This window comes from Erythranthe guttata, chromosome 9 (genome assembly GCF_056151865.1).
Source record: "Erythranthe guttata isolate IM_541 chromosome 9, IM_541, whole genome shotgun sequence".
NCBI classification, from domain to species: domain Eukaryota; kingdom Viridiplantae; phylum Streptophyta; class Magnoliopsida; order Lamiales; family Phrymaceae; genus Erythranthe; species Erythranthe guttata.
In genome coordinates this window covers 16,241,148-16,262,825 of record NC_142541.1, presented here as the reverse complement: position 1 = coordinate 16,262,825, position 21,678 = coordinate 16,241,148, and the positions used below count along the sequence as shown (strand labels likewise).

Genomic DNA, 21,678 nt, shown 5'->3' with positions numbered 1-21,678 from the left:
TTAAAAGAAAAAAATCCCCAAACAATAGCTCATTAAATTAGTTGATTTAATTAACTGAAATGCTATTCATAGTGCGGTTTTTACCGGCTTGCAGTGCGATTTATTTCATTTGTAACTTTCCTAAAAAAAAAACAAATTCGCCTGCTATTTCGTGTATTATTACACGAAATCCACTCAATAATTTCGTGTCTTTTCACACGAAATATAAGTGTTTATTGTTATAGAACACGAAGGACGAAACTGTTAGATTGAAAAAAATCGTGTATTTCGTATAAACGTACACGAAATGTGACATCATATTTCGTGGAGTTTTCTACGAAATGGAAGACCATATTTCGTAGATTTTTCCACGAAATATGAAGTGACATTTCGTGGAATTCAGTACGAAATCACTAATTGATTTATTTTTTAATTAACCAATTTATTTCAGACACTCAAATTGACCTAAAAATTCAAATACAAATACAAATTGAACTAGAATTCAAATACAACTACAAATTGATCTAAATTTCAAATACAAAATTGACCTAAAAATTCAAATACAAATACAAAATTGAACTAGAATTCAAATACAACTACAAATTGAACTAGAATTCAAATACAACTACAAATTGAACTAGAATTCAAATACAACTACAAATTGATCTAAATTTCAAATACAAATACAAATTCAACTAGATTTCAGATACAACTACAAATTGAACTACCGACCAGACTTTAATTGTTCGTACAAGAGTAGTCGGGGCTTGTACGTTTTGAGTAAGTGCCTCAAGTTTTTAGCTCTATGGTGTACCCATGCCGGATGGATTGGTGGTAGTGGACTATTCGCGACCAAATTAACAAACATTAAATGATTGTTGTGCAATGCCACAACAATCATACATGATAAGTGACCACTGCCAAACATAGGAAGGTAAGTCATACTCCCTACTTGAGTCAAAAGTACCACTAATGCACTGTATCTGGTAGCAATGGCCAATCTCATTTCATTCATGTCCATCCAATAAGCTTGTGGACAAGGCCCTGAGGTCCAGTCACACTTGCATATGACCTCAACGTATCCGGTACTGCCAAACATCGTCGTGTAGACACTAGCATGCTCGTATAACTCAATAAGCAACTCCCCTCTCACTTGCGGCCATCTTTCTTGATCCCCGTACACGGCTTGAGCAACGCACCGGTACCCACAATTGCCATCCGCCATCACGTTAACATAATCTTGAATAAGACGGACCATAAATCTGGGCACGAAAGAATAAAAGTCGATTCCTTCATGTGCAGGTATTGTAGGGGCAGCAGATTCTTGTGTGGGAATACGAGAACCACGACCTTTCATCTTCGATTGAGGCGTTCCATCAGTGCTTCTCTCAACCTTTGCTTTAGGAATCTTTGCACCAAATGAGGTTTGGCGACCCGTGGAACCACAAGACGACTTAATTGTCTCCTCATCAATATGATACTGCCATCCAGAAGGGTCTCTCTTTGTCGAGTTATTCTTTGGTCGTCCTTTGGTCTTAACAAATGATGGCTCGGACAGATGCGACGTAGACGGATAAACGATGCCACGCAATGAGGCCACGGCATTTATCTTACTCGTGTAATTCATCTTCTTCAAATTGCAATTCAGGTCATCAATCTGTCTATCCACAATCTGCTCGCGGTTTACTTGATACTCAGGTAGCTCCGAAGGCTCAACTGCCATGGTACTCCAGAATGGATGCAAGTCTGAAATGACGAACGTGTCATTATCTTCCATTTTCTGCACAATTTTGCACGCGCATGGCAGCCCATGAGTATTCCAAAGATAGTGTGTGCAAATACTCGGATCTTGCATCGCCGGGGACTCCATCTCTTCATTCAATTTCTCTAATGCCAGATGCGTAACATAACAAATCAAACCCTGAAAACACGGCCATGCTGCAGTATGCTTCCTTATCTTAGATGATAATGAAAAATCGCACTTCAGCTGACTAATTTGGATATAAACTTGGTCCCAAAGTTTGCCTTGCACGTTATCCAGACCTCCGGTCGAAGCATTTAACCAACCCTTCGCTGAAGAATGAGCACTCTCCACCCTATCCAATTACAAAAACAATCAAAGCATACAACGACAATCAAATTACAAAATAAATATTATTTTTATATAATATATTTTATCATTTAGATAACTAAAACATGTAATACATGTTAGTGCTCGTGTTGCCAAAATGATACACATTGCGAGTATAGGCTCGAACAAACTTCTCCTTGTATATCAACCACGTATCATTCAAATATTGTATCAGCCTAGGATACTGTTGGGTGCTAAATACCAACACGCAAGTGTACGTATCGCAAACAAGTAGTAAAGTAGACTCGTGAGAGTCGGATGTCGATCCCACAGGGAATACGGAAATTATTTAATCCTAAGTACCAAATCCTAACAATTGTGATTTTTATCCAGCCTACGCAAGGTTGTCAAATTAATTAACTAATTAAATTAAAATAATTAAGAAAGCAATTAATCACGAGAAAATATCAATATAAAACGGATCTAGGATTTTATCTTCCCCCTATGCGATAATTCTTCACCCAATTAATTTCCTATCATGCAAGTTACGATTCCCGATTATTAACCCAAGACACAAAATTATTCATAACCAGCTGTCGTTGCGCTATAAACCTATTATTCATAAAAGATTCACTATATGTCTATGCAAACTTAGTATAAATAAAGCATTAAATAGCAAGTCTCGCAAACGGCTACCTAAGGTATTATCTGTATGTCTACGATAATACATGCAATTAACACACACATTCGGTGAAAAACTACTCGAAGGCTCTTCTATCCCTGTTCTAATTATTAAAACGATCTGTCAATCAATTCTAACAATAACAAATAGCAACATAAGTTAGCTACGCTCATGCACTAAATACGATCAAGATAGAAGAAATAATCGAAGAATTAAACTTGCATAAAAGTAGAAAAATAGGTTCGAGTTACCATATAGGGTTCCAATAAAATCCTAGAATAAAAACTTAGCTACTCATGTTCGTTACGAAAAGCATAATAAAAATACGAAAAATCATAAAAACTATAAATAAAAATCAAAGAGGAGAACTAGGATGAAGATTCGTCAAGTCTTCGTCTTCGTTCTTGTGCTCCTTGATCGCGTGTAGAAAGATGAAAGATAAAAACTAAAAATAAAGATAAAAGGTAAAAGATAATCCTAATTGTGTGTTTGTGGCCTTTAAATAGGGTGCAAAAATATAATAGGGCGGGTTTCCTTGTGTAATTAAACTTCCTTCACTGCGCCCCTACGCCCATCCGGACGGCCGTGTGAAATATAAGCTTAAAACCCGCACGGCCGCGCGGCCTTCTGTTCTTCAGAATTCTGATTATTTCACTTTTGGCCCACTTTTTCTCCGAATTTGCTGTTTTCACCCCAAAAGTTTACATTCTTCAATTTGCACCTAAAATACAAATAATAACCATTTTAAGCACCAATTATCATTAAAACACACCAAAAGCTCCAATTAAAAGGTACAATTAAGTATATAAATATACACTTAACAGATACCCTGCATACCGTCCAACAATTTCATTGTAATTGTAATGATACTCTTCTTCGGTTTCTGATTTCACCAACTTAGCCCACAGCACACGTCGGAATATTAGACCTTGGTCCTTGTTGCCTCCCATAAATTTCGTCGCATTTGCCTCAACATTTATGTTTATATGGAATATACACAACATATGATACGAAAATGGGAAGACATTTGGCAATGCTTTAAAAAGACCCAACTCTCTGTCTGTCAAGATCGCATCAGGTTCGACACCATCTAGCAACTCTTTCAAACAATTCAAAGTCCACTCGTAGGTGTCTGCATCTTCATGCGACATAAATGCAACAACAATTGTAAAATTCGTCCCAACTGGAGTTATCCCAATTATTTCCAAAAGAGGCATTCCATACCTACAACAATGTTGTTTTTACATATTTAAACAATACAAGACATTAAAACACAATAATCATAATTTAAACAATCGTAATTTTTACTTACTTATTGGTTTTGTATGTGCAGTCCATCAATATAACATACGGGAACAGCCGTAATAACTTAATAGATTCGGGACATGCAAACATAATATCTGTAATCGTGTTGCTCGTTTCACTATCGACGCGATGCCAATATCGATACTCGCCTTGTTGAAAGTTATGCATCATAAACTGAATAACAGTCATGCCCTCCATTTCCTCAGATTTAATCTTGGCCAACTCATTGTAAACATGCTTCATAGAGGTTTGTATCGACGGATCATCTTTCCTCAATCTATCCATGATCAGCATTGGCTTCACATGAGAATTTCGCAATTCTTTAATTCTTTCTTTCTGTTGTGGAGTTATACGACTAGTCGTACCTTGTCCGTGAGGGAACAAAGCCGGACGATGACTATGCCTGCCATCGCTGACAGTCAACCGCCATAATTCATCAAACCTTGACCTTTTGCCAATCAATTTGAACGGACAACCACATTTTTTTGTTCCTGTGTTTCTAGGATCTTCCACATCGATATTCGTTTGTCGGCCATGTCCGTATTTGTCACACGTCATGTACTGTGCATTCTCCCTTTTAGACTGACAAATCAAACGGTGACAATGACTAACTGCAGTTGCTTTCGCCCAGTTGATTAATTCTTCCCTACTACCGAACACAATATCAACTTGGAAGAAGTGAGAGAAATCTTCATATTCATTTTGATCCAAAACCGAGGGATCAAAATACAAATTGTCGTCATATGGCTGCGTAAATACAAAAAAAAGGTTAGATACTTGCACAAAAAAATTTAATAATAATACTAGGTATTTCGTGTAAAATGACACGAAATTTATGTATACATTTCGTGTAGTACTGCACGAAATGAATAACAAAACTGTTTTGACTGCTATTTCGTGTGACTTTACACGAAATAAGAGGTATCATTTCGTAGTATTGTACACGAAATGACTGGAAAACACGAATAAAGTGTTCATTTCGTGCAAAACACCACGAAACGACTTGAATAATTTCGTGATATTCTACACGAAACGACTGAAAATCGAAAAAAATCACACTAAAACGTATTTTTTTACCTCATTTACGGGATCGATGTTGGCCATCTTGATAATCGTTGGGTTTTAACTGATTTCTACGAAAACAAATCACGATCTACGAAAGTCGAAATATTTGGAGGTTGAGAGGATTTTGTAAAAGGTTAAAGTGTTTTTTGACAAATGAATTATTTCGCACTGTAGCTGGAAAAAACCGCACTATGAATAGTAAGCCCCTTTAATTAATTGATTTATTGATCAAACCACATGGCCAAACCCTGTAATTGATTTAATGATCGTATTTTATGATTGTTTCTTTATTAGCAATTAAGCTCTCAAATGACCGCTTAATCGTGCCACCAACCACTCTTAAGCCTCGTTTGATTGGGAAGATTAGTCATTATTAATTAAATAATTAAACTTTATTTGGTGTTGTATCCCCAATAACCTGACGGGTCGACCCACAAATATTATGTTATCATATCAAATTAATGGATAATCGGGGAAAAGGGCTGCCTCCTCAACTTCATGCACGTTCTTAGAATGGTAAAATATAAAGGGGTTTTAAGATCTATTTTGGGCCTTGTTGTTATTTATTAAATGAAAGTTTATATTTGTTAAACTTTAGCCCAAACAAGTTGGTCACGCTAAAGCTCAGCAAATTAACAATTTTGTTTTGGAACTATCAACTAAGGCCCACCTAGAGAGATCTATGTTCATTATTATTAGGTATATGTATTATCTTACATGCTCATTCTTACATTGTTAAACTTACGTACTAAATGAGGGATTTTTTCGTAAGAAAGTAAAAAGTTATGAGGTTGTTGTAATTACTTTATCCAAGTTCAAATCCATTTGTCAATAGTCGTTATATTGTGGTTAGCCTAGTGTTGTTTACGTCACTTGCATAATTTGCTAATTAACATACAAGAGCGTATGTTTACAGAGCACACGTATATAATTGGCTGTGCATTTTTTGCATTAAAAAATATATCTTAAACATATATGGAAGAATATAATCCGTTGAAGTTTACTGAAATGTAACATAGAATAAACCTCATTATTAACATGTCAAATTTGAATATTCCACTCCAATCCAATCTATTTTGTGTTGGCAACATGTAACATAAATATATGCTTTTTTATTTCCAAATTTTATTTTCTTAGTTATAATTAGAAACATAAATATCTTGGCTAACATATTTTATCAATTAAATATCATTTTGTTGACTTTCAAACTATAGAAAAATCAAATGAAAGGAGAAAAGAAAACCGGTGGGAGATCCGAACCCGGTTCAAGACTTCCAGATCACGACCCGGTTGAATATAATAATGAAATAATACACGTACAACAGCTCAAACGTGCCGGAGAGCATGGGACCGTCAAAATAAGCCACGTCACCACATGTAGAAACACCACTCTGCTGCTCGGCTCCTCACACCCCCAACCCTTCGACAGTTGCCACCACCACTCCCTCCGCCGCAGCGCCGCCACCTCCACCACCGTCGCAAAGCGACGTAGATCTTAGGAGAAGCAGACGCACAAGCTGCAACCAGCCACTTCGTTCCTTCTCCTCGATTTCAAATTCAATTGACGGATTCATTCCGGTAATTTTGAATTTTTTTTTTTCATTTTCGGGCAATTCGATGTCTCTATTGAGAAGAAGGAAGGTCCACGAGAAGGAAACAGCGCGCGTAGCAGCGGACGACTACGACGAGAAAAAACCCGAGACCTGGAAACCGGAAAAACCGGAAAAACAGAGCAAATGGTCATGTGTGGATAGTTGCTGCTGGTTCATTGGGTGCATATGTGTTGTGTGGTGGGGTTTATTGTTTTCGTACAATATGATGCCTTCTTCTTTCCCTCAATACGTCACAGAGGCTATAACCGGGCCGATGCCCGACCCGCCCGGGGTGAAATTGAAGAAGGAGGGTTTACAGGCGAAGCACCCCGTCGTATTTGTGCCCGGAATTGTGACCGGTGGGCTGGAGCTTTGGGAAGGGCATAGTTGTGCTGATGGCTTATTCAGAAAAAGGCTGTGGGGAGGCACTTTTGGAGAAGTCTACAAGAGGTATAAAAAAGAATTTATGTTTTTTTTTATTTGGGGAATTAATTTCACATTCGGAATGAATTGATTTGGAAATTAAATATATAGATTGCCTTGTACATGTTAAGGGTTTTGTCATGATTAATTGAAAAAGGGAAAAGGTCAAAAAAGCTTTTCATATTTCATGCTGCTCTTAATATGGTAATAGATTCACTGTATCTGGATTTAGAGAAGTTAGATTCAGTGTGAAGAATTTGTAGAACTGTTGAGTTTGAAAGGAATGATTGTATGGAAAAATGTGTTTTTATGGTGGTTTTAGTCTTCATTTATTGTCTGGAAAAGAGGCAATTGTTTTGTTGAACCAACGGCACTTGAATTTTCTCATGTCTTGTAGTTGATCAACGGGTAGTTGATTAGGAGATACGTTAGCCAGTTTGTGCATTCTTGAGCGTTAGTGCAATGAATGATTGCTATTGTTCATACCGATACTAATTTGGTAATTTAAGTGGTAGCAACGACCTCAGATTCGAGTGGATGAAAAGATTAATCAGTAAAGAACCAGATCGATTAGTCTGGAAATTAGAGGGATAATTTATTAAAGTTGAAAGATCGAAACTTTATTCACACCCGTGTTAGTTAAGTGATGGAACTGCACATGTTTCCTCTTTTCGAAATTCATTCACTTATCTTAGTTTTACCTCTTTACATATATGTTTTTTCCGTCACATACTTCAACTCAAGAAACTCAGTTGTTCACTTTTCCCGGAAACATTTTACGTGAATGTATGTTTCGTCGATCCTAATACCGTTTCTGTGAGAGGATGTTCTCTTTGTTCTGTACTCTAAATTCTTCATTATCTAAAGAAACATTAGAGCAGGTAATTCTTGCGTCTTATTTACGAGGTTTTCTTTAAATATTTTTTTCCTCGTAGACCTTTATGTTGGGTGGAGCATATGTCGTTGGACAACGAAAGTGGGTTAGATCCACCCGGTGTAAGAGTCAGGTCAGTCACTGGTCTTGTCGCTGCAGATTATTTTGCTCCAGGTTACTTTGTCTGGGCAGTTCTAATCGCTAATCTTGCTCGAATCGGATATGAAGAGAAAACAATGTACATGGCCTCATACGATTGGAGGCTCGCATTTCAAAACACAGAGGTAATTAATAAATGGTTTAACATATAAAAAAAGTTGTCTGCTAATTCGTTGTCTGATATTTTATTTAATTTTTTTTCAGGTGCGTGATCAGACATTAAGCAGAATAAAAAGTAATATCGAACTAATGGTTGCTACAAACGGTGGCAACAAGGCTGTAATAATCCCACATTCGATGGGTGTTTTGTATTTTTTGCATTTTATGAAATGGGTGGAGGCGCCCCCTCCGATGGGGGGTGGGGGTGGGCCTGATTGGTGCGCGAAGCATATAAAGGCTGTTATGAACATCGGTGGGCCCCTTTTAGGTGTTCCGAAAGCCGTTTCTGGTCTTTTCTCTGCCGAAGCTAGAGATATAGCTGTTGCCAGGTACATTTGAAAAAACAGTGTCCCCTTTTTTTTTTTGGGTGTGACGTAATTAGATGATTAACCGATTTTCGGGTTATTGTAGGGCAATTGCACCGGGTGTATTGGATAAGGATTTATTTCGGATACAAACATTACAGCACATAATGAGGATGACTAGGACATGGGATTCGACTATGTCTATGATACCAAAAGGTGGAGAGACAATTTGGGGTGGTCTCGACTGGTCGCCCGAGCAAGGATATTCGCCTAACAAAAGAAAGCAAATTAACAACGATACCGATAGTAAATCAGTCATTACCGAAGATGGAAACATAGGATCGAAACAAAAACATGTCCATTATGGGAGAATGATATCGTTCGGAAAAGACGTGGCCAAGGCAGATTCTTCCGAGATTCTGAGGATTGATTTTAGGGTAACTTTTTTTCTTCTTTTTTTAATTTAAAAAAGTTATATCATTTGGTTTTGCTATTGATATTGTCTGAATGGCTGTTATATTATATATGTAGGATGCTGTGAAGGGTAGTAATGTCGCAAACAATACGTGTAGAGATGTGTGGACGGAGTATCATGACATGGGGATTAGTGGAATCAAAGCGGTAGCTGAATACAAAGCTTATACCGCGGGAGATATACTGGATATGCTTCAATACGTTGCACCTAAAATGATGGAGCGTGGTAGTGCTCATTTCTCGTACGGGATTGCCGATAATTTGGACGACCCCAAGTACGAACACTACAAGTATTGGTCGAATCCATTGGAAACAAGGTTAAAATGATTCTCTCCCCCTCTCTCTATACATGTATTCAATTTTACGGGTTTCATTTCGACTTTAACTCTGATTTTTGAACCCTTTTTCAAACAATCAAGCTTGTAGACAGTGTCCATTCATTCATGCAGAACCCCGGACCTCGATATTCAGTCTAGCCGATTCAAGTTGGATTTGAATGCTAACTCAAAGAACTACAATCTTGATAGCTTTGAATTTTGTCTAATTCCGTAATTCGGACTAAAAAATGGTCATAACCTCATTAAAAATCGGACGCCACCAATAAATTTAAAACAACATTTGATACTTCCCTATATATTGTTTTCTAATCTGTTTTTTTTTTTTTATATGCAGGTTGCCAAATGCTCCCGACATGGAGGTCTTCTCAATGTACGGAATCGGAATCCCGACGGAGCGGGCCTACGTGTACAAGCAGGTCCCCGCGGCAGATTGCTACATCCCGTTCCAAATCGACACGTCAGCAGCCGAAGAGCTCGACAATGGGTGCCTCAAGGGCGGCGTCTTCACAGTCGACGGTGACGAAACGGTCCCCGTTTTGAGCGCAGGCTTCATGAGCGCGAAAGGTTGGCGCGGCAAAACCCGGTTCAATCCTTCCGGAAGCAAGACCTACGTGAGGGAGTACGACCACGCACCCCCCGCAACCCTTCTAGAAGGACGCGGGACCCAGAGCGGGGCCCACGTCGACATCATGGGGAACTTCGCGTTGATCGAGGATGTCATGAGGGTTGCGGCGGGTGCTAAGGGGGAGGAGTTGGGCGGGGACCGCGTTTATTCGGATATATTTAAGTGGTCCGAGAAGATCGATTTGCCTCTATAATTATTTATACGTAAAATAGTAACCAAAAAAAGATAAAAACAATGTTATGGTACAAAATGGAAGTGATCTCAATACACACATCACATCATGTATACTAAATAGTTAGCATCTCCTCTATTTCACTTTTCTTTGAATTTTGTAACAGCTCTGATTTTGAAGTGCTTCGCATTGTACTAATATTATTGAATTAGTATTTCCAAGGAGTCATTTTTTTTATTGCATTACCCAAAACTATTTCAAATTTGATGAATTATTTTTCAGATCACCATTTCATTTACCTTTTACTATCATGTTTAAATATAAGGGTATTATCGTCATATATGTTTATTTTGTCTTCCTAATTCAATTATGCTCATACATTTAAGTCAATTCTTTTGCCCAATATATAGACATGTGTATTAAATTTTATTTCTAAAGTAGATATATAGACATTATGATTGCAATTAGTGGAATTTTTAAATCTTGAATAAAGATATTAATAAAACAATAAATTAAGAAAAACATCTACACATCATCTTATGACAAATTTTATTTCCGATGACCGAAAACTAGAAGTGAATCTCTCGGCATGCTTTTTGGCGTCAAATTGATTCAAATCCCCGTACTCAATAGGCTCTTCACGACGAGTCGTCCCCCCCTCGTTCACCATCGGCACTTTACCATCTACTCTCAGTTTGTACATTACGAAAAAAGATGAGCACTCGGGATCACAATAGTAACCACAGTCGGTGTCGATAATCACAGTCTCAAGTGACGTGGCAGCAATCTTACACACATGCACAAGAAACTCATCTTCACTTGCACACCCACAATACCCTCCCATTTCGATTACCTTGAGATTTTTATGATCAAACATATTTGCCTCTGCTGAAGTTACTTCAGGAAATGGCAATAAATTCTGTCACAGCCAAGAATAGAGTTATCGATTTGATTTAAAACAAATAAACAAATATAAAAAAAAATAGAATTTAGATTGATTAGTACCCATCCAATGGTAGACGATGAGCAGCGCAATAAGTAGATTATCTGTCACGATGTGAAAGATACATCAATCAGTAAGAGTAGGATTGTTAAAAAAAAAAAGAAAAAAAGTAATTCGGGCGAAAGGGAACATATCACACTGACTTCACTTGTTGATTTTCAATTCTCATCAAATAGTTAAAACTGAAACGTAAGTTTGACTAACAAGAAGTGTAACGCAATTTTTACAACGTTGACCTTGATTTTAAACTCTTGCAATTGAGGAGAAGCCTCGATCAATGATGTCCAAAAGAGAAGACTTCGCCCAACATGTGACATGACGCTCAATTCCATCCTCTTGAGAGCGTATAACTGAGGTAATTCACGAGGAACAATTACACTCAAAGCGCTCTGCACGAAAAAAATAAAAAAAAATGTCAGTAATTGTTATGATTGCCGAGATTAGTTATCCATCATACAAGAGATATAATGAATGCTAACCTACCACATGTGGAATATTCAACACAAGCTTCACAAGTTGAGCTGAATAGCTCGAGTGTTTGTTAGGTTCATAAACGAAGGACCCACAAAAACTCCCACCAAGAGTTAGCTCGGAGAGATTCGGAACTTTCTTGAATGGCAAGCCGATTTTCATTTTCCATCCTTCGTATGTACACGAGACAAGATTCACAACAGATATCACCAGGCTTTGGATGTTGCAACACTCTGATATTTCCAATACTTTCAAATACGGCAAAGGGTCGACAAATTCGAGATCTTTCGTAGCATTGGAGCCCCTTATGCATATTTTTTCAATGTATTGACAGGAGGCCAGAAAATATTGAACCATCTCATCCTTAATAGCAACATTAACCAATCTAACAGATCTTAGAGAAATAAAGGCATTAAGGGATCTTAGGTAACGAGGCAAAGACTCGCGCACGTTCAGGGTGTCGAATAGTGGTAAAACCTTGTCAATTGGAAATCTTGTTAACAACATAAAAAGACAAGGAAATTCGTGGTTGCAAGAGGCACCAGACAAATCCAATTCAAATCTCTTTACTTCCTTGTGCAGAGCAAAATCTATCCATTTACCAATGGGATAAAAATAGGGCGATTTACATTTATTAAAAAAACGAAGAATCAAACTGTCAACACTTTTACCCTGATGCAACTTGAACACACGATCCACCAATCTTATAAAATTGAATCTATTTCTATCTGTACATTCCTTATCATCAAATCTCAACCCATATGCAAACGTCCACAAATATCTCCATCTACGAGAAAGAATGCTCGTCCCGATTGCGTCCTTAATGCTCATACGAGACACGATAGCAATAAGTAAATCATCAGGCAACTTATCAATTTCACTTTCCTACATCATCGTAATATCAAATCACACATAAGTATTTAGTATGAATTAACCAACAAAAGCAAAACAAAAAAGAAAAGAAAAGAAATTTCCATTACGTACCACCTGTTGCCTCTTTCCTCCTCCTCTAGGGTTTCGCGTAATTGGATCGGCCTTATGCTTCTTCATCACCATCCTATCACACATGTCCGATAATTAATGTGCCAAAGATTATAATTTTACCAGCTTTTGAACGTCAATTATTAATTGCAAAAAAATAAACAACAAGAGAAAAGTCGGAATTGAAAAGCATCAAACTTTGAAGATTTCTAGGCTAACAAGATTATGGGATAGCGCGAAGAAGAGAAGTGTAATTGGGTTTAAATTCTACCTGAAATTAGGTCTAGCCAATAAAAGTTGTTTTTGAATCCAAAATAAATTTGGGGAAAAAAAAGTTTAAATTACGGCATCGCCTTTAGGTAATGTTAAATTACGAAAACATTCCTTACGATCCTTTAACTATTAATTTTTTTTACAGGTCGATTCTTACATTGTTAAATTTAGTGAAATCCTCTAGATACGTGGAATATTTTTCAGTTTGTACCCATTTTATCCCATTCAAGCTCCATACTTTGAAATAAGATGATCATTAGATGCGTCTTAACTTGTAAATATCAGATTGTGGTGCATCAAAAACTACATTTTTACGTAAAATGAGTAGAACTATATAACATTTCACGGAATCTAAAAGATTAAAATAAATTTGAGCACATAAGGGTGTACAATGTACATGTAAGAAAATTTATAATTGAGGGAACTTATTGTAATTATCCAAACATGATGGGTATTCGTAATTTAAACCTTAGGGGTAGGCTTAATTAAAAAAAAAAAAAAAAAAAAAAAAAAAGAAAAAGGGAGAATTTCGTAATTTTGAAATGTCGGACTCATGAGCCAACTCTCAAATACAGTTAAACCTGTCCTTGTTCATTAGATTCAAATCCGCTTCTATAATTCCCATTTATTCTCTGCTCTTAAACCCAGCAATTATTTTTCTGCTTTTTTTCCACCATTTTTTTTTGTTGGAGATCGAGAAGACGAAGAAATGTTGGAGAGAGGGTACAATCCTCGAACTGTTGAAGAAGTTTTCAGGGATTTTAAAGGCCGAAGAACTGGACTAATCAAAGCCCTCACCACAGGTCTGTGTGTGTGTGTGTGTGTGTGTGTGTGTATTTTTATTTTTTTGTGGAATTGATTTTCCGCTTCACTTTTCATGGCGTTAGAAAAGCTTGCTTCGTTGCGCTGATACTAATTTTAATTTTGCAGACGTTGAAGAATTTTACCAGCAGTGCGATCCTGGTATGATCTTTCTCTTACTTGTTCGGAGCTAATGAGTTTATTTTATTTATTTTTATTTTCATTAATTTTTTTTATTTCCATTTTTAAGTCTGGTTAAACAACATGATTGAGTGTCAGTTACTTGAGATTTTGATATCTGAATTTTTAGTTATTCGACTAGATTTGTTTATATTTTGTTTTCGTACTAACGGGGTCACTTGGATATGCTATTTATTTAGTGAAATTTTCAATAAATTATGAAAATGTGGTGGTTCCGAGATTGTTGACTGCAGTTTGCGTTGAAATCGAGAGTGCAGTAGTCGGGGTTCATAACTAATTGGTTTGAGACTCATGGTAGAGATTAATTGTTAGCTTGCTATGTTTGTAGATTTAAGGTGCTATCATGATTGCACATTCAATTCTTCGTATTTCTCTTTAACGTAATAAGAATTTATAGCTATATGACTGCTCAAACATTGTTCTCGGTCTACATTTTGTTTCATTTTGCCAAGTAGTTGCATAATTTGCGACAGGTTTGTGTTTTCCGGAATTTAATTCAATTTATGTCGAGTACCTACAGCTCATGTAAGCCTCTGGTTGTGTAAGCGACAAATTGTTGGAGGTTTTTGCTTCTGTAGTTTAATGCCTTCTCCCTTTTGCATCTTGTATTTATCCACACACGACTCTGTCGGATTCATTGCCTTTTTAAACTGCTAATCAATTCATGTAATTTCCTAGTGTGAACCAGTTAATAACTTAATAAACAGTACTTACCAGCAAGGGAAATTTCGCACAGCCTTGATTTCAGCAAACTAGTGAAATTAAATTAAAAATAAGTAATGGAAAGTACGAGAGAGTTCGATGAGAATAGAAACAAAAAAAGAAAAAAAAAAGATGTTGCTATAGTTCGATCCGAATTTTGGATTTCAATTCATTGCTGTGAGATATTGCTTATGAAACATTGTGTTTATTACTCTGTGGTGATATATTTATGAGGATATCACAAGATCCATCTTTAACAGAATACGAAAATCACAATCCGTAACGATTCCTAAATGCTAAATAATTTCGACTATAGTATTTTTTTCCATCTAGTCCAAGCGTGTTCTTGGTACAGATTACCTAGTTTCATGATTTAGCCTCTCGAGTTTTAAGATGTATTGCTCATTTTCTTTGCCCACGAGATTTTAATGAAATGAGAACTATCCATGCTTTCCGTTTCAGAGAAGGAGAATTTATGCTTGTACGGATTACCTAGTGAGAAATGGGAGGTCAATTTGCCTGCCGAAGAAGTACCTCCCGAACTCCCTGAGCCTGCGCTCGGAATCAACTTTGCTAGAGATGGAATGCAAGAAAAGGACTGGCTATCTTTAGTTTGTGTCCACAGTGATGCTTGGCTGCTTGCTGTAGCCTTCTACTTTGGCTCCAGATTTGGATTCGACAAAGCTGATAGGTGGGCCCTACGCTATTTCGTTAAACCAATTTTCTTGTTACAATCTTTTCTAAGTTATGTTACTAGCTCGTTGTCTCTCTGAAAGCAGTAAAGTCGAGCATTTGCTTTACTCGTTTTTACGTCATGTTATATGATGATGATGATCTTTTATTGGGCAGGAAGCGGCTTTTCAACATGATGAATGATCTCCCGACTGTGTTTGAAGTTGTGACCGGTGCTGCTAAACCACAACAGAAAGAGAAATCTTCAGTCTCAAATCACAGTAGCAACAAGTCGAAGTCAAGCTCGAAATCGGTAGGGAAAAGATTATCTCAAAGTGGCTATGTATTTTACCGAAATATATTCTCTTACTCCGCTTCACTAATTTCCTTGGATTTTATTACCAACCTTGATTTCTGTTTTTTGGCTTCAGCGAACATCCGAGACAATGGGGAAAATTTCAAGGCCAGAGAGAAAAGGCGAAGAAGGCTTAGACGAGGATGAAGAAGAAGAAGAAGATGAAGAAGACGAGCACGGGGAGACGTTATGTGGGGCCTGTGGCGACAACTATGCATCGGACGAATTCTGGATTTGCTGTGATTTATGTGAGAAGTGGTTTCATGGCAAATGCGTCAAGATTACTCCTGCGAAAGCTGAGCATATCAAGCACTACAAGTGCCCTTCTTGCACTAGCAACAAGAAACTTCGCCCTTAGTATAGAAAATTAATCATGCTCAATTAGTTCCTTTCTTCGAGTACTAAGGCTAACCTGTGTGAACGTGTTACTTTTGAACTGGTGGAGGGATTTCGATTCTTGGTAGTTGGTATAGAGTATTGTTTGTTTGTAGTGTAAGTAGGATAGTTGAACTTGTAATCATGTTTATCTTGGAACAGGAATTAAAATGTTTTTCATGATCCGGTGACAAATTCTTGCTTAATGTGTGGTCCCAATGGTTTTTGAGTGGTTTCCCGTTGCCCTCACTAATGAGTCGTAATTTCGATTTCTTTAGTCATTTGCTCGACAGTGAAAACTGGAACGAAAATTTTGAAGTTTGCAGATGCCTCGAAAAGTTACCAATGTTGAAGCCAATTTTTTTCATTTCAATTTTTGATTTTAATTATTATGTATTTTATATTATTCGTGGATAAATAAATGAAAATTTCGAATGATGCGTCTGATTTTCATTTCCGATTTTGGAACAAATTTTTTCGTTACGATACAATATTCTCACAAAATCCTATTCCAGCATGTATTCCACTTGCACAAATCCAACTCCAAAACCCAACCCCACCTCCAGCCAAAACAAATATACAAAAGGAAAAGAAAACAAGTTCTTGATAACCCAACCCCAACCCCACCCCCACCCACCCCCACCTCCACAAAATACATACATACACACATAAAATACAATTTACATGTATTCTTTAAGAAAGTTTCTTTGTCAAGAACATAGCAGAAGTTATCCCCTATGATAGGCTAGAATTAAACAAATAGGCAGCCATCAACATCAGCCTACCTAAAAGTCTTTCTTAATCCCTCAATACTTAGTCAAATTTGTGGTGTTTCCCCACAAATTGGAAACAACTTTGAAAAAATCCAAACACAATCCACACTCAATCAATATTCAAACTATTCCAAATAGATTTGCACAAACTAGTTAGCTGTGGACAGCACATTTCCAAGTCAAGATATCAATCAACAAAAACTATGCAAAGTTTACATCTCAGTCAAAATTGAAAAAGAAAAAAAAAAACTGTTTGAGAATTGCCTTACATTGATAATCTAACCAGGGGAAGAGAATATACAGAAGCTCTATACATACAAAAAAAAAAAAAAGCAAACAAAGCTATGAAAAGAAAAAAATAAGAAAACTATCGGCAAAAACCTTAACGAAAACAAAGTTAGACGTACCACCTAAATCAAAAGCCAAGAAAAAATAAACGAAACCTGTTCTTCTATCTTTTAACTTTTTCAGTCACACGATAGTCAAAAAACTTTTTAATTCTTAGCGGAGAGCCGTTTCAAGAACTCGTAAGTAGTGATCATAGTAGTTGCTGACATGGACATGGAAGCGCACCTCGGACCCAACCCTCTGTAACAAGCCAACCACCCACCCTCCCTCACAAGATTCCTCACCGTCTGCCCCAAAGTGGGCCCCTTTCTACCATTCTCATCCCCCTCCAAGACCTGCAACCTCGTCTTGATTGTATCCAGAGGCATTGTGATCAAAGCCGAAACCCCACCTGCCATAGCTGCACTCACCCCTTGTACTGCAATCACCGTTTTACCGTCCGGCCTAAATCCACTATCAACTCCATTTTCGATCTTTTCTTCGCCTTTCTTGCAAAGAAAACACCCCATTCCATCCCAAACGAGCCTCTGCACAACCGAATAAGAAGCCCACCATACGGCATTCGAAGGCGCGTACGTCAAGATCGATATCCCAAACCCTCTATACAACCCTCTAACACCGTCCGTGCTCAAAATCTTCCTGAATGCATCGGCCCCGTTTATGTATTTACAAGGCAACGCAGTCAAACCGCTCCCCTGAGCCATTAGCCTCTGGCTGATAACATCAACCGGCGTCCACACCACCTGCGCCGCCATCGCGGCACTCAAACCGGCGGCGGCGTTGGCCACTGCTGCCGCGGTAGGCTCGGGAAATCCGAGCCTAGTGGCGGCGGTCCCAACCCTACTCTTGGTGACCTCGAGCGCAGTCATGTATAGAGCTCTAGCAGGTATAGTTCCCGTCAGTGAGGTTCCGAAGCCTCTGTACAATCCACGAAGGCCTTCGTGCCTCACCGTCCAAACCGCGGTTCTCACACACGAAACATGCGATTGAGCAACCTGTTGACGGGTTTTCAACACCACCGCAGGGTATAAAGTGGCGGAAACACCGGAAAACAAGGCCGCCCCGAGAAAGAAGAACTTTGACTTGTCCAGCATTTTCCAGTCTATATCTGCTGGAATGTGAATTTCTTGTGCTGTTGATTCTTCCTCAGCAGTACTTAGATTCATTTTCTCCAGTTTTTTGTTCAAAAGTGTTTAATTCTAAGCCCTAAATCACTTGCTTATAGATATAAACTATTCACTTGTATGACAAACAACATAAATCTAGAGAGAGAAAAGCATAGAAAACAACAAAAAATGGTAATCGGTAACGGATAATTACATATGTTAGAGAGAGAAAAGGCCAAAATCAAACGAATTGCAAACTTTAGGGATTCATACGAAGGGGGGAATCGATTTCCTGCGCTTGTGGAACCATGTCTCCGATTGGAAGTTAATTAACACAAACGGTAATAGCATTTCTCGAAAACTTCTTACCGGAAAACAGATTACTAATCCGTACCCAATCGGAAAGTCTCGCCGGCGTAAGATCGGATCTCGCCGGTAAAAGTAGGTTATTTTTATAGGTTTACAGTGCTGACACTGTTTGAACTGAGAGAGAGATACGGATGTGTGTAATATCAAATGTGAGGGTTCGGTATTTTATTTTGTGCAAGAAGCTAATATTTTAATATTTAATATTATTTATTTAGTATATATCCTTTTCAAGGAAATAATATTTTCGAAAATTCAATCACTAAAAAAAAAGATATTAATTATTTGAATTAAACGATGTGCTTAGCATTTCATGAATTATGACTTATTATTAACATAAATAAATTAAAACCGGGTCGGGTCTGACTGGATTCGTACCGGCCCAAAAGTGAATTGTACGGGCCCAAAAAGGAAGTATGGATAGAAAAAAAGCCCAAATACTGAATGAAAGCCCATCATACTATTTCAATATTTCAAGAATATAATACATACAATCAATACTATAGATAAATTAATTTTATACCAAATATCCAATATATATATATATATATATTTTACAAGAATGTATATTAGAAGAGATGAAAATTCTAAAAAAAAAGTTATTGGGGAGAGATGTACAATCTTGATCCGTCCGCCAAACACCTAAGATACGGTGATGTCCTTCTATAGAGTCTGAGTCGATTGACTAAAAGATGTTTTGAAAAGTTTCGGCCGAGCTATAAAGAAAAAAAGTTGGACTGATGTCAGATTTAGCATTCTGAAAGTCAAATTAGTAGGTGTCGTAAAGTGTTTGTCAAAGGATGGAAGCAATGTTACTGAAAAGTAGATTTGTACGTTGATGTTCTCTAAAAAAAAAAAAAAATATACGTTGATGAGAAAAATATGCTTTCGATACGAGGGTACAAGAAAAACATGCTTTCGATCGGACTCTAAGAAATCCTCCAAAATTGGATCGAAATATGTCAACTCGTTGTACGTCCCGTGGTAATCCGGACAGCGATCATCATTGCATTCATTTTTTAGTACACGTTTTGCAATATTTTACAAAGTATTTTAAAAAGCTTATATTAATGTAACAAATAATTTACATAAGTACATATTTTTTTGTTTATTTTCTTTCATTGGCAAAAAAAAAAAAATACAATTAGACATTAAAAATGAAAAAAGAAAAAGAAAAAAAGAAAAAAAAAATGAAAAGACACAAAAAGCCTAACCCTTAGAAATAAGGAAAGTACGAAAAAGTCCCTGACAAAAACAATCTCATCCAAAATCATTCGACACTCCGAGTCACATTGCCCACCTCCACTTCTCTCAACAATGGCGGCTCCTCACATTTTCAGATCCTCATTCCTCTCTACACAACCCCTCCCCCACAACTCCTCCGCCGTACGCGCCGCCCCTCAAAGCCCCCTCTCCATCCGCGCAACCGCCACCTCCTCCGATGCCTCCGCCGCCGCCGCCCCAATCAAGCACCGCCGCACAGAGGAGAACATCCGCGACGAGGCCCGGCGCCACACCTCCTCCCACAACTTCTCCGCCAAGTACGTCCCCTTCAACGCGGAGCCCACCTCCACCGAATCCTACTCCCTCGACGAGATCGTCTACCGCAGCCGCTCCGGCGGCCTCCTCGACGTCCAGCACGACATGGAAGCCCTAAAGAAATTCGACGGCGAGTACTGGCGCTCCCTCTTCGACTCGCGCGTGGGCAAGACCACCTGGCCGTACGGCTCCGGCGTCTGGTCCAAGAAGGAGTGGGTCCTCCCCGAGATCGACAGCGACGACATCGTCAGCGCTTTCGAAGGTAACTCCAACCTCTTCTGGGCTGAGCGTTACGGCAAACAGTTTCTGGGCATGAACGATCTCTGGGTCAAGCACTGCGGAATCAGCCACACCGGCAGCTTCAAGGATCTCGGCATGACCGTATTGGTCAGCCAAGTTAACCGCCTCCGCAAAATGAACCGCCCGGTCGTCGGAGTTGGCTGCGCCTCCACCGGCGACACCTCAGCCGCCCTCTCCGCCTACTGCGCCTCCGCCGGAATCCCATCCATCGTCTTCCTCCCCGCGAATCGAATCTCCATCGCCCAGCTCGTTCAGCCAATCGCAAACGGAGCCTTCGTTCTTAGCCTCGACACCGATTTCGACGGCTGTATGCAGTTGATCCGCGAAGTCACATCGGAGCTGCCTATCTACTTGGCCAATTCTTTAAACAGTCTCCGATTAGAGGGGCAAAAAACCGCGGCCATTGAAATATTGCAGCAATTCGATTGGCAGGTGCCCGATTGGGTAATCATCCCGGGCGGAAACCTAGGCAACATATACGCCTTCTACAAAGGCTTCCAAATGTGCAAAGAGCTAGGGCTTGTCGATAAAATCCCCCGGCTCGTCTGCGCTCAAGCCGCGAACGCGAATCCGCTCTACCTCCATTACAAATCGGGGTGGACCGATTTCAAAGCCGTCAAAGCAGGGACCACTTTCGCATCCGCCATTCAAATCGGAGACCCTGTCTCGATCGATAGGGCCGTCCTCGCGCTGCAAAATTCAAACGGGATTTGCGAGGAGGCGACCGAGGAGGAGCTGATGAACGCAATGGCGCAAGCTGATTCGACCGGGATGTTTATCTGCCCGCATACCGGAGTCGCTTTGTCTGCTTTGATCAAGCTGAGGAACAGCGGTGTTATCGGGCCCACAGATAGGACTGTTGTTGTGAGTACCGCGCATGGATTGAAGTTCACGCAGTCGAAGATCGATTACCATTCGAATGCGATCAAGGATATGGAGTGTAGGTACGCGAATCCGCCAGTGCATGTTAAGGCCGATTTCGGTTCGGTTATGGACGTTCTGAAGAAGTATCTGCTAAGCAAAGATTCCAAGGTGCAATGAGTAAGTTTTCGTGTTGCCTTGGTTAGCTTTTTTAGAAGAGGCGATCCCTTTTGGTTTTTCCCCGATTATAATTGTTGTTGTTTTTTTCATGGATATCGTTGCGCGATTTTTGATTCCGAGTTTTCTGTTTAACGAAACTATGTTTTTT

General features: G+C 38.7%; 6 protein-coding genes across 9 annotated transcripts; 3 read left to right on the top strand and 3 right to left on the bottom strand.

Annotated features, from left to right (window-relative positions):
- Nucleotides 1-703: 703 nt before the first annotated feature.
- Nucleotides 704-6,676, bottom strand: LOC105971992 (uncharacterized). The gene is made up of 4 exons (XM_088822805.1): nt 6,515-6,676; nt 4,045-4,784; nt 3,570-3,956; nt 704-2,075 (listed from the first exon to the last, which is right to left on the bottom strand). The coding sequence occupies exons 1-4, from the start codon at nt 6,674-6,676 to the stop codon at nt 704-706; spliced, it is 2,661 nt and encodes an 886-aa protein (XP_088678931.1).
- Nucleotides 6,407-10,440, top strand: LOC105975942 (phospholipid:diacylglycerol acyltransferase 1). Its single transcript, XM_013001197.2, has 6 exons — nt 6,407-7,144; nt 8,053-8,275; nt 8,355-8,638; nt 8,721-9,051; nt 9,146-9,405; nt 9,761-10,440. Exons 1-6 carry the CDS (start codon nt 6,720-6,722, stop codon nt 10,242-10,244), a joined length of 2,007 nt encoding a protein of 668 aa, XP_012856651.2. The 5' UTR covers nt 6,407-6,719; the 3' UTR covers nt 10,245-10,440.
- Nucleotides 10,441-10,642: 202 nt separating this feature from the next.
- LOC105976116 (F-box/FBD/LRR-repeat protein At1g13570-like) lies at nt 10,643-13,042 on the bottom strand. 4 transcript variants are annotated; one of them, XM_088823155.1, is made up of 6 exons: nt 12,950-13,042; nt 12,682-12,754; nt 11,710-12,582; nt 11,463-11,615; nt 11,229-11,270; nt 10,643-11,142 (listed from the first exon to the last, which is right to left on the bottom strand). In XM_088823155.1, the coding sequence occupies exons 2-6, from the start codon at nt 12,751-12,753 to the stop codon at nt 10,756-10,758; spliced, it is 1,527 nt and encodes a 508-aa protein (XP_088679281.1). In that variant the 5' UTR covers nt 12,754; nt 12,950-13,042; the 3' UTR covers nt 10,643-10,755. The 4 variants fall into 4 exon arrangements, with proteins under 4 accessions (XP_088679281.1, XP_088679283.1, XP_012856862.2 ...); XM_088823157.1 differs by lacking the exon at nt 12,950-13,042 and having other exon boundaries at nt 11,710-12,287; nt 12,369-12,582; nt 12,682-12,943; XM_013001408.2 differs by lacking the exon at nt 12,950-13,042 and having other exon boundaries at nt 12,682-12,943.
- Nucleotides 13,043-13,504: 462 nt separating this feature from the next.
- LOC105976050 (PHD finger protein ALFIN-LIKE 3) lies at nt 13,505-16,263 on the top strand. The gene is made up of 5 exons (XM_013001331.2): nt 13,505-13,754; nt 13,882-13,914; nt 15,118-15,346; nt 15,505-15,640; nt 15,759-16,263. Exons 1-5 carry the CDS (start codon nt 13,661-13,663, stop codon nt 16,038-16,040), a joined length of 774 nt encoding a protein of 257 aa, XP_012856785.2. The 5' UTR covers nt 13,505-13,660; the 3' UTR covers nt 16,041-16,263.
- Nucleotides 16,264-17,069: 806 nt separating this feature from the next.
- On the bottom strand, nt 17,070-18,823 carry LOC105976100 (Mitochondrial substrate carrier family protein). Its single transcript, XM_013001390.2, has one exon. The coding sequence runs from the start codon at nt 18,342-18,344 to the stop codon at nt 17,325-17,327; it is 1,020 nt and encodes a 339-aa protein (XP_012856844.1). The 5' UTR covers nt 18,345-18,823; the 3' UTR covers nt 17,070-17,324.
- A 991-nt stretch (nt 18,824-19,814) lies between these two features.
- LOC105975874 (threonine synthase, chloroplastic) lies at nt 19,815-21,678 on the top strand. Its single transcript, XM_013001113.2, has one exon. The coding sequence runs from the start codon at nt 19,968-19,970 to the stop codon at nt 21,528-21,530; it is 1,563 nt and encodes a 520-aa protein (XP_012856567.2). The 5' UTR covers nt 19,815-19,967; the 3' UTR covers nt 21,531-21,678.

Excerpts from the sequence above, each read along its gene's own strand:
- LOC105971992 (XM_088822805.1), bottom strand. The coding sequence starts at position 6,676 with ATGAATCCGTCAATTGAATTTGAAATCGAGGAGAAGGAACGAAGTGGC. Across the intron at positions 4,785-6,514 it reads CAACTGTCGAAGGGTTGGGG|CCATATGACGACAATTTGTA; the intron begins GTGTGAGGAGCC and ends GTATTTACGCAG. Across the intron at positions 3,957-4,044 it reads TGCACATACAAAACCAATAA|GTATGGAATGCCTCTTTTGG; the intron begins GTAAGTAAAAAT and ends ACATTGTTGTAG.
- LOC105975942 (XM_013001197.2), top strand. The coding sequence starts at position 6,720 with ATGTCTCTATTGAGAAGAAGGAAGGTCCACGAGAAGGAAACAGCGCGC. Across the intron at positions 8,276-8,354 it reads TCGCATTTCAAAACACAGAG|GTGCGTGATCAGACATTAAG; the intron begins GTAATTAATAAA and ends ATTTTTTTTCAG. Across the intron at positions 9,052-9,145 it reads TTCTGAGGATTGATTTTAGG|GATGCTGTGAAGGGTAGTAA; the intron begins GTAACTTTTTTT and ends TTATATATGTAG.
- LOC105976116 (XM_013001408.2), bottom strand. The coding sequence starts at position 12,765 with ATGTGTGATAGGATGGTGATGAAGAAGCATAAGGCCGATCCAATTACG. Across the intron at positions 11,271-11,462 it reads TGCAAGAGTTTAAAATCAAG|ATAATCTACTTATTGCGCTG; the intron begins GTCAACGTTGTA and ends ACATCGTGACAG. Across the intron at positions 11,143-11,228 it reads CATCGTCTACCATTGGATGG|AATTTATTGCCATTTCCTGA; the intron begins GTACTAATCAAT and ends TGGCTGTGACAG.
- LOC105976050 (XM_013001331.2), top strand. The coding sequence starts at position 13,661 with ATGTTGGAGAGAGGGTACAATCCTCGAACTGTTGAAGAAGTTTTCAGG. Across the intron at positions 13,755-13,881 it reads AATCAAAGCCCTCACCACAG|ACGTTGAAGAATTTTACCAG; the intron begins GTCTGTGTGTGT and ends TTAATTTTGCAG. Across the intron at positions 15,641-15,758 it reads CGAAGTCAAGCTCGAAATCG|CGAACATCCGAGACAATGGG; the intron begins GTAGGGAAAAGA and ends TTTTGGCTTCAG.
- LOC105976100 (XM_013001390.2), bottom strand. The coding sequence starts at position 18,344 with ATGAATCTAAGTACTGCTGAGGAAGAATCAACAGCACAAGAAATTCAC.
- LOC105975874 (XM_013001113.2), top strand. The coding sequence starts at position 19,968 with ATGGCGGCTCCTCACATTTTCAGATCCTCATTCCTCTCTACACAACCC.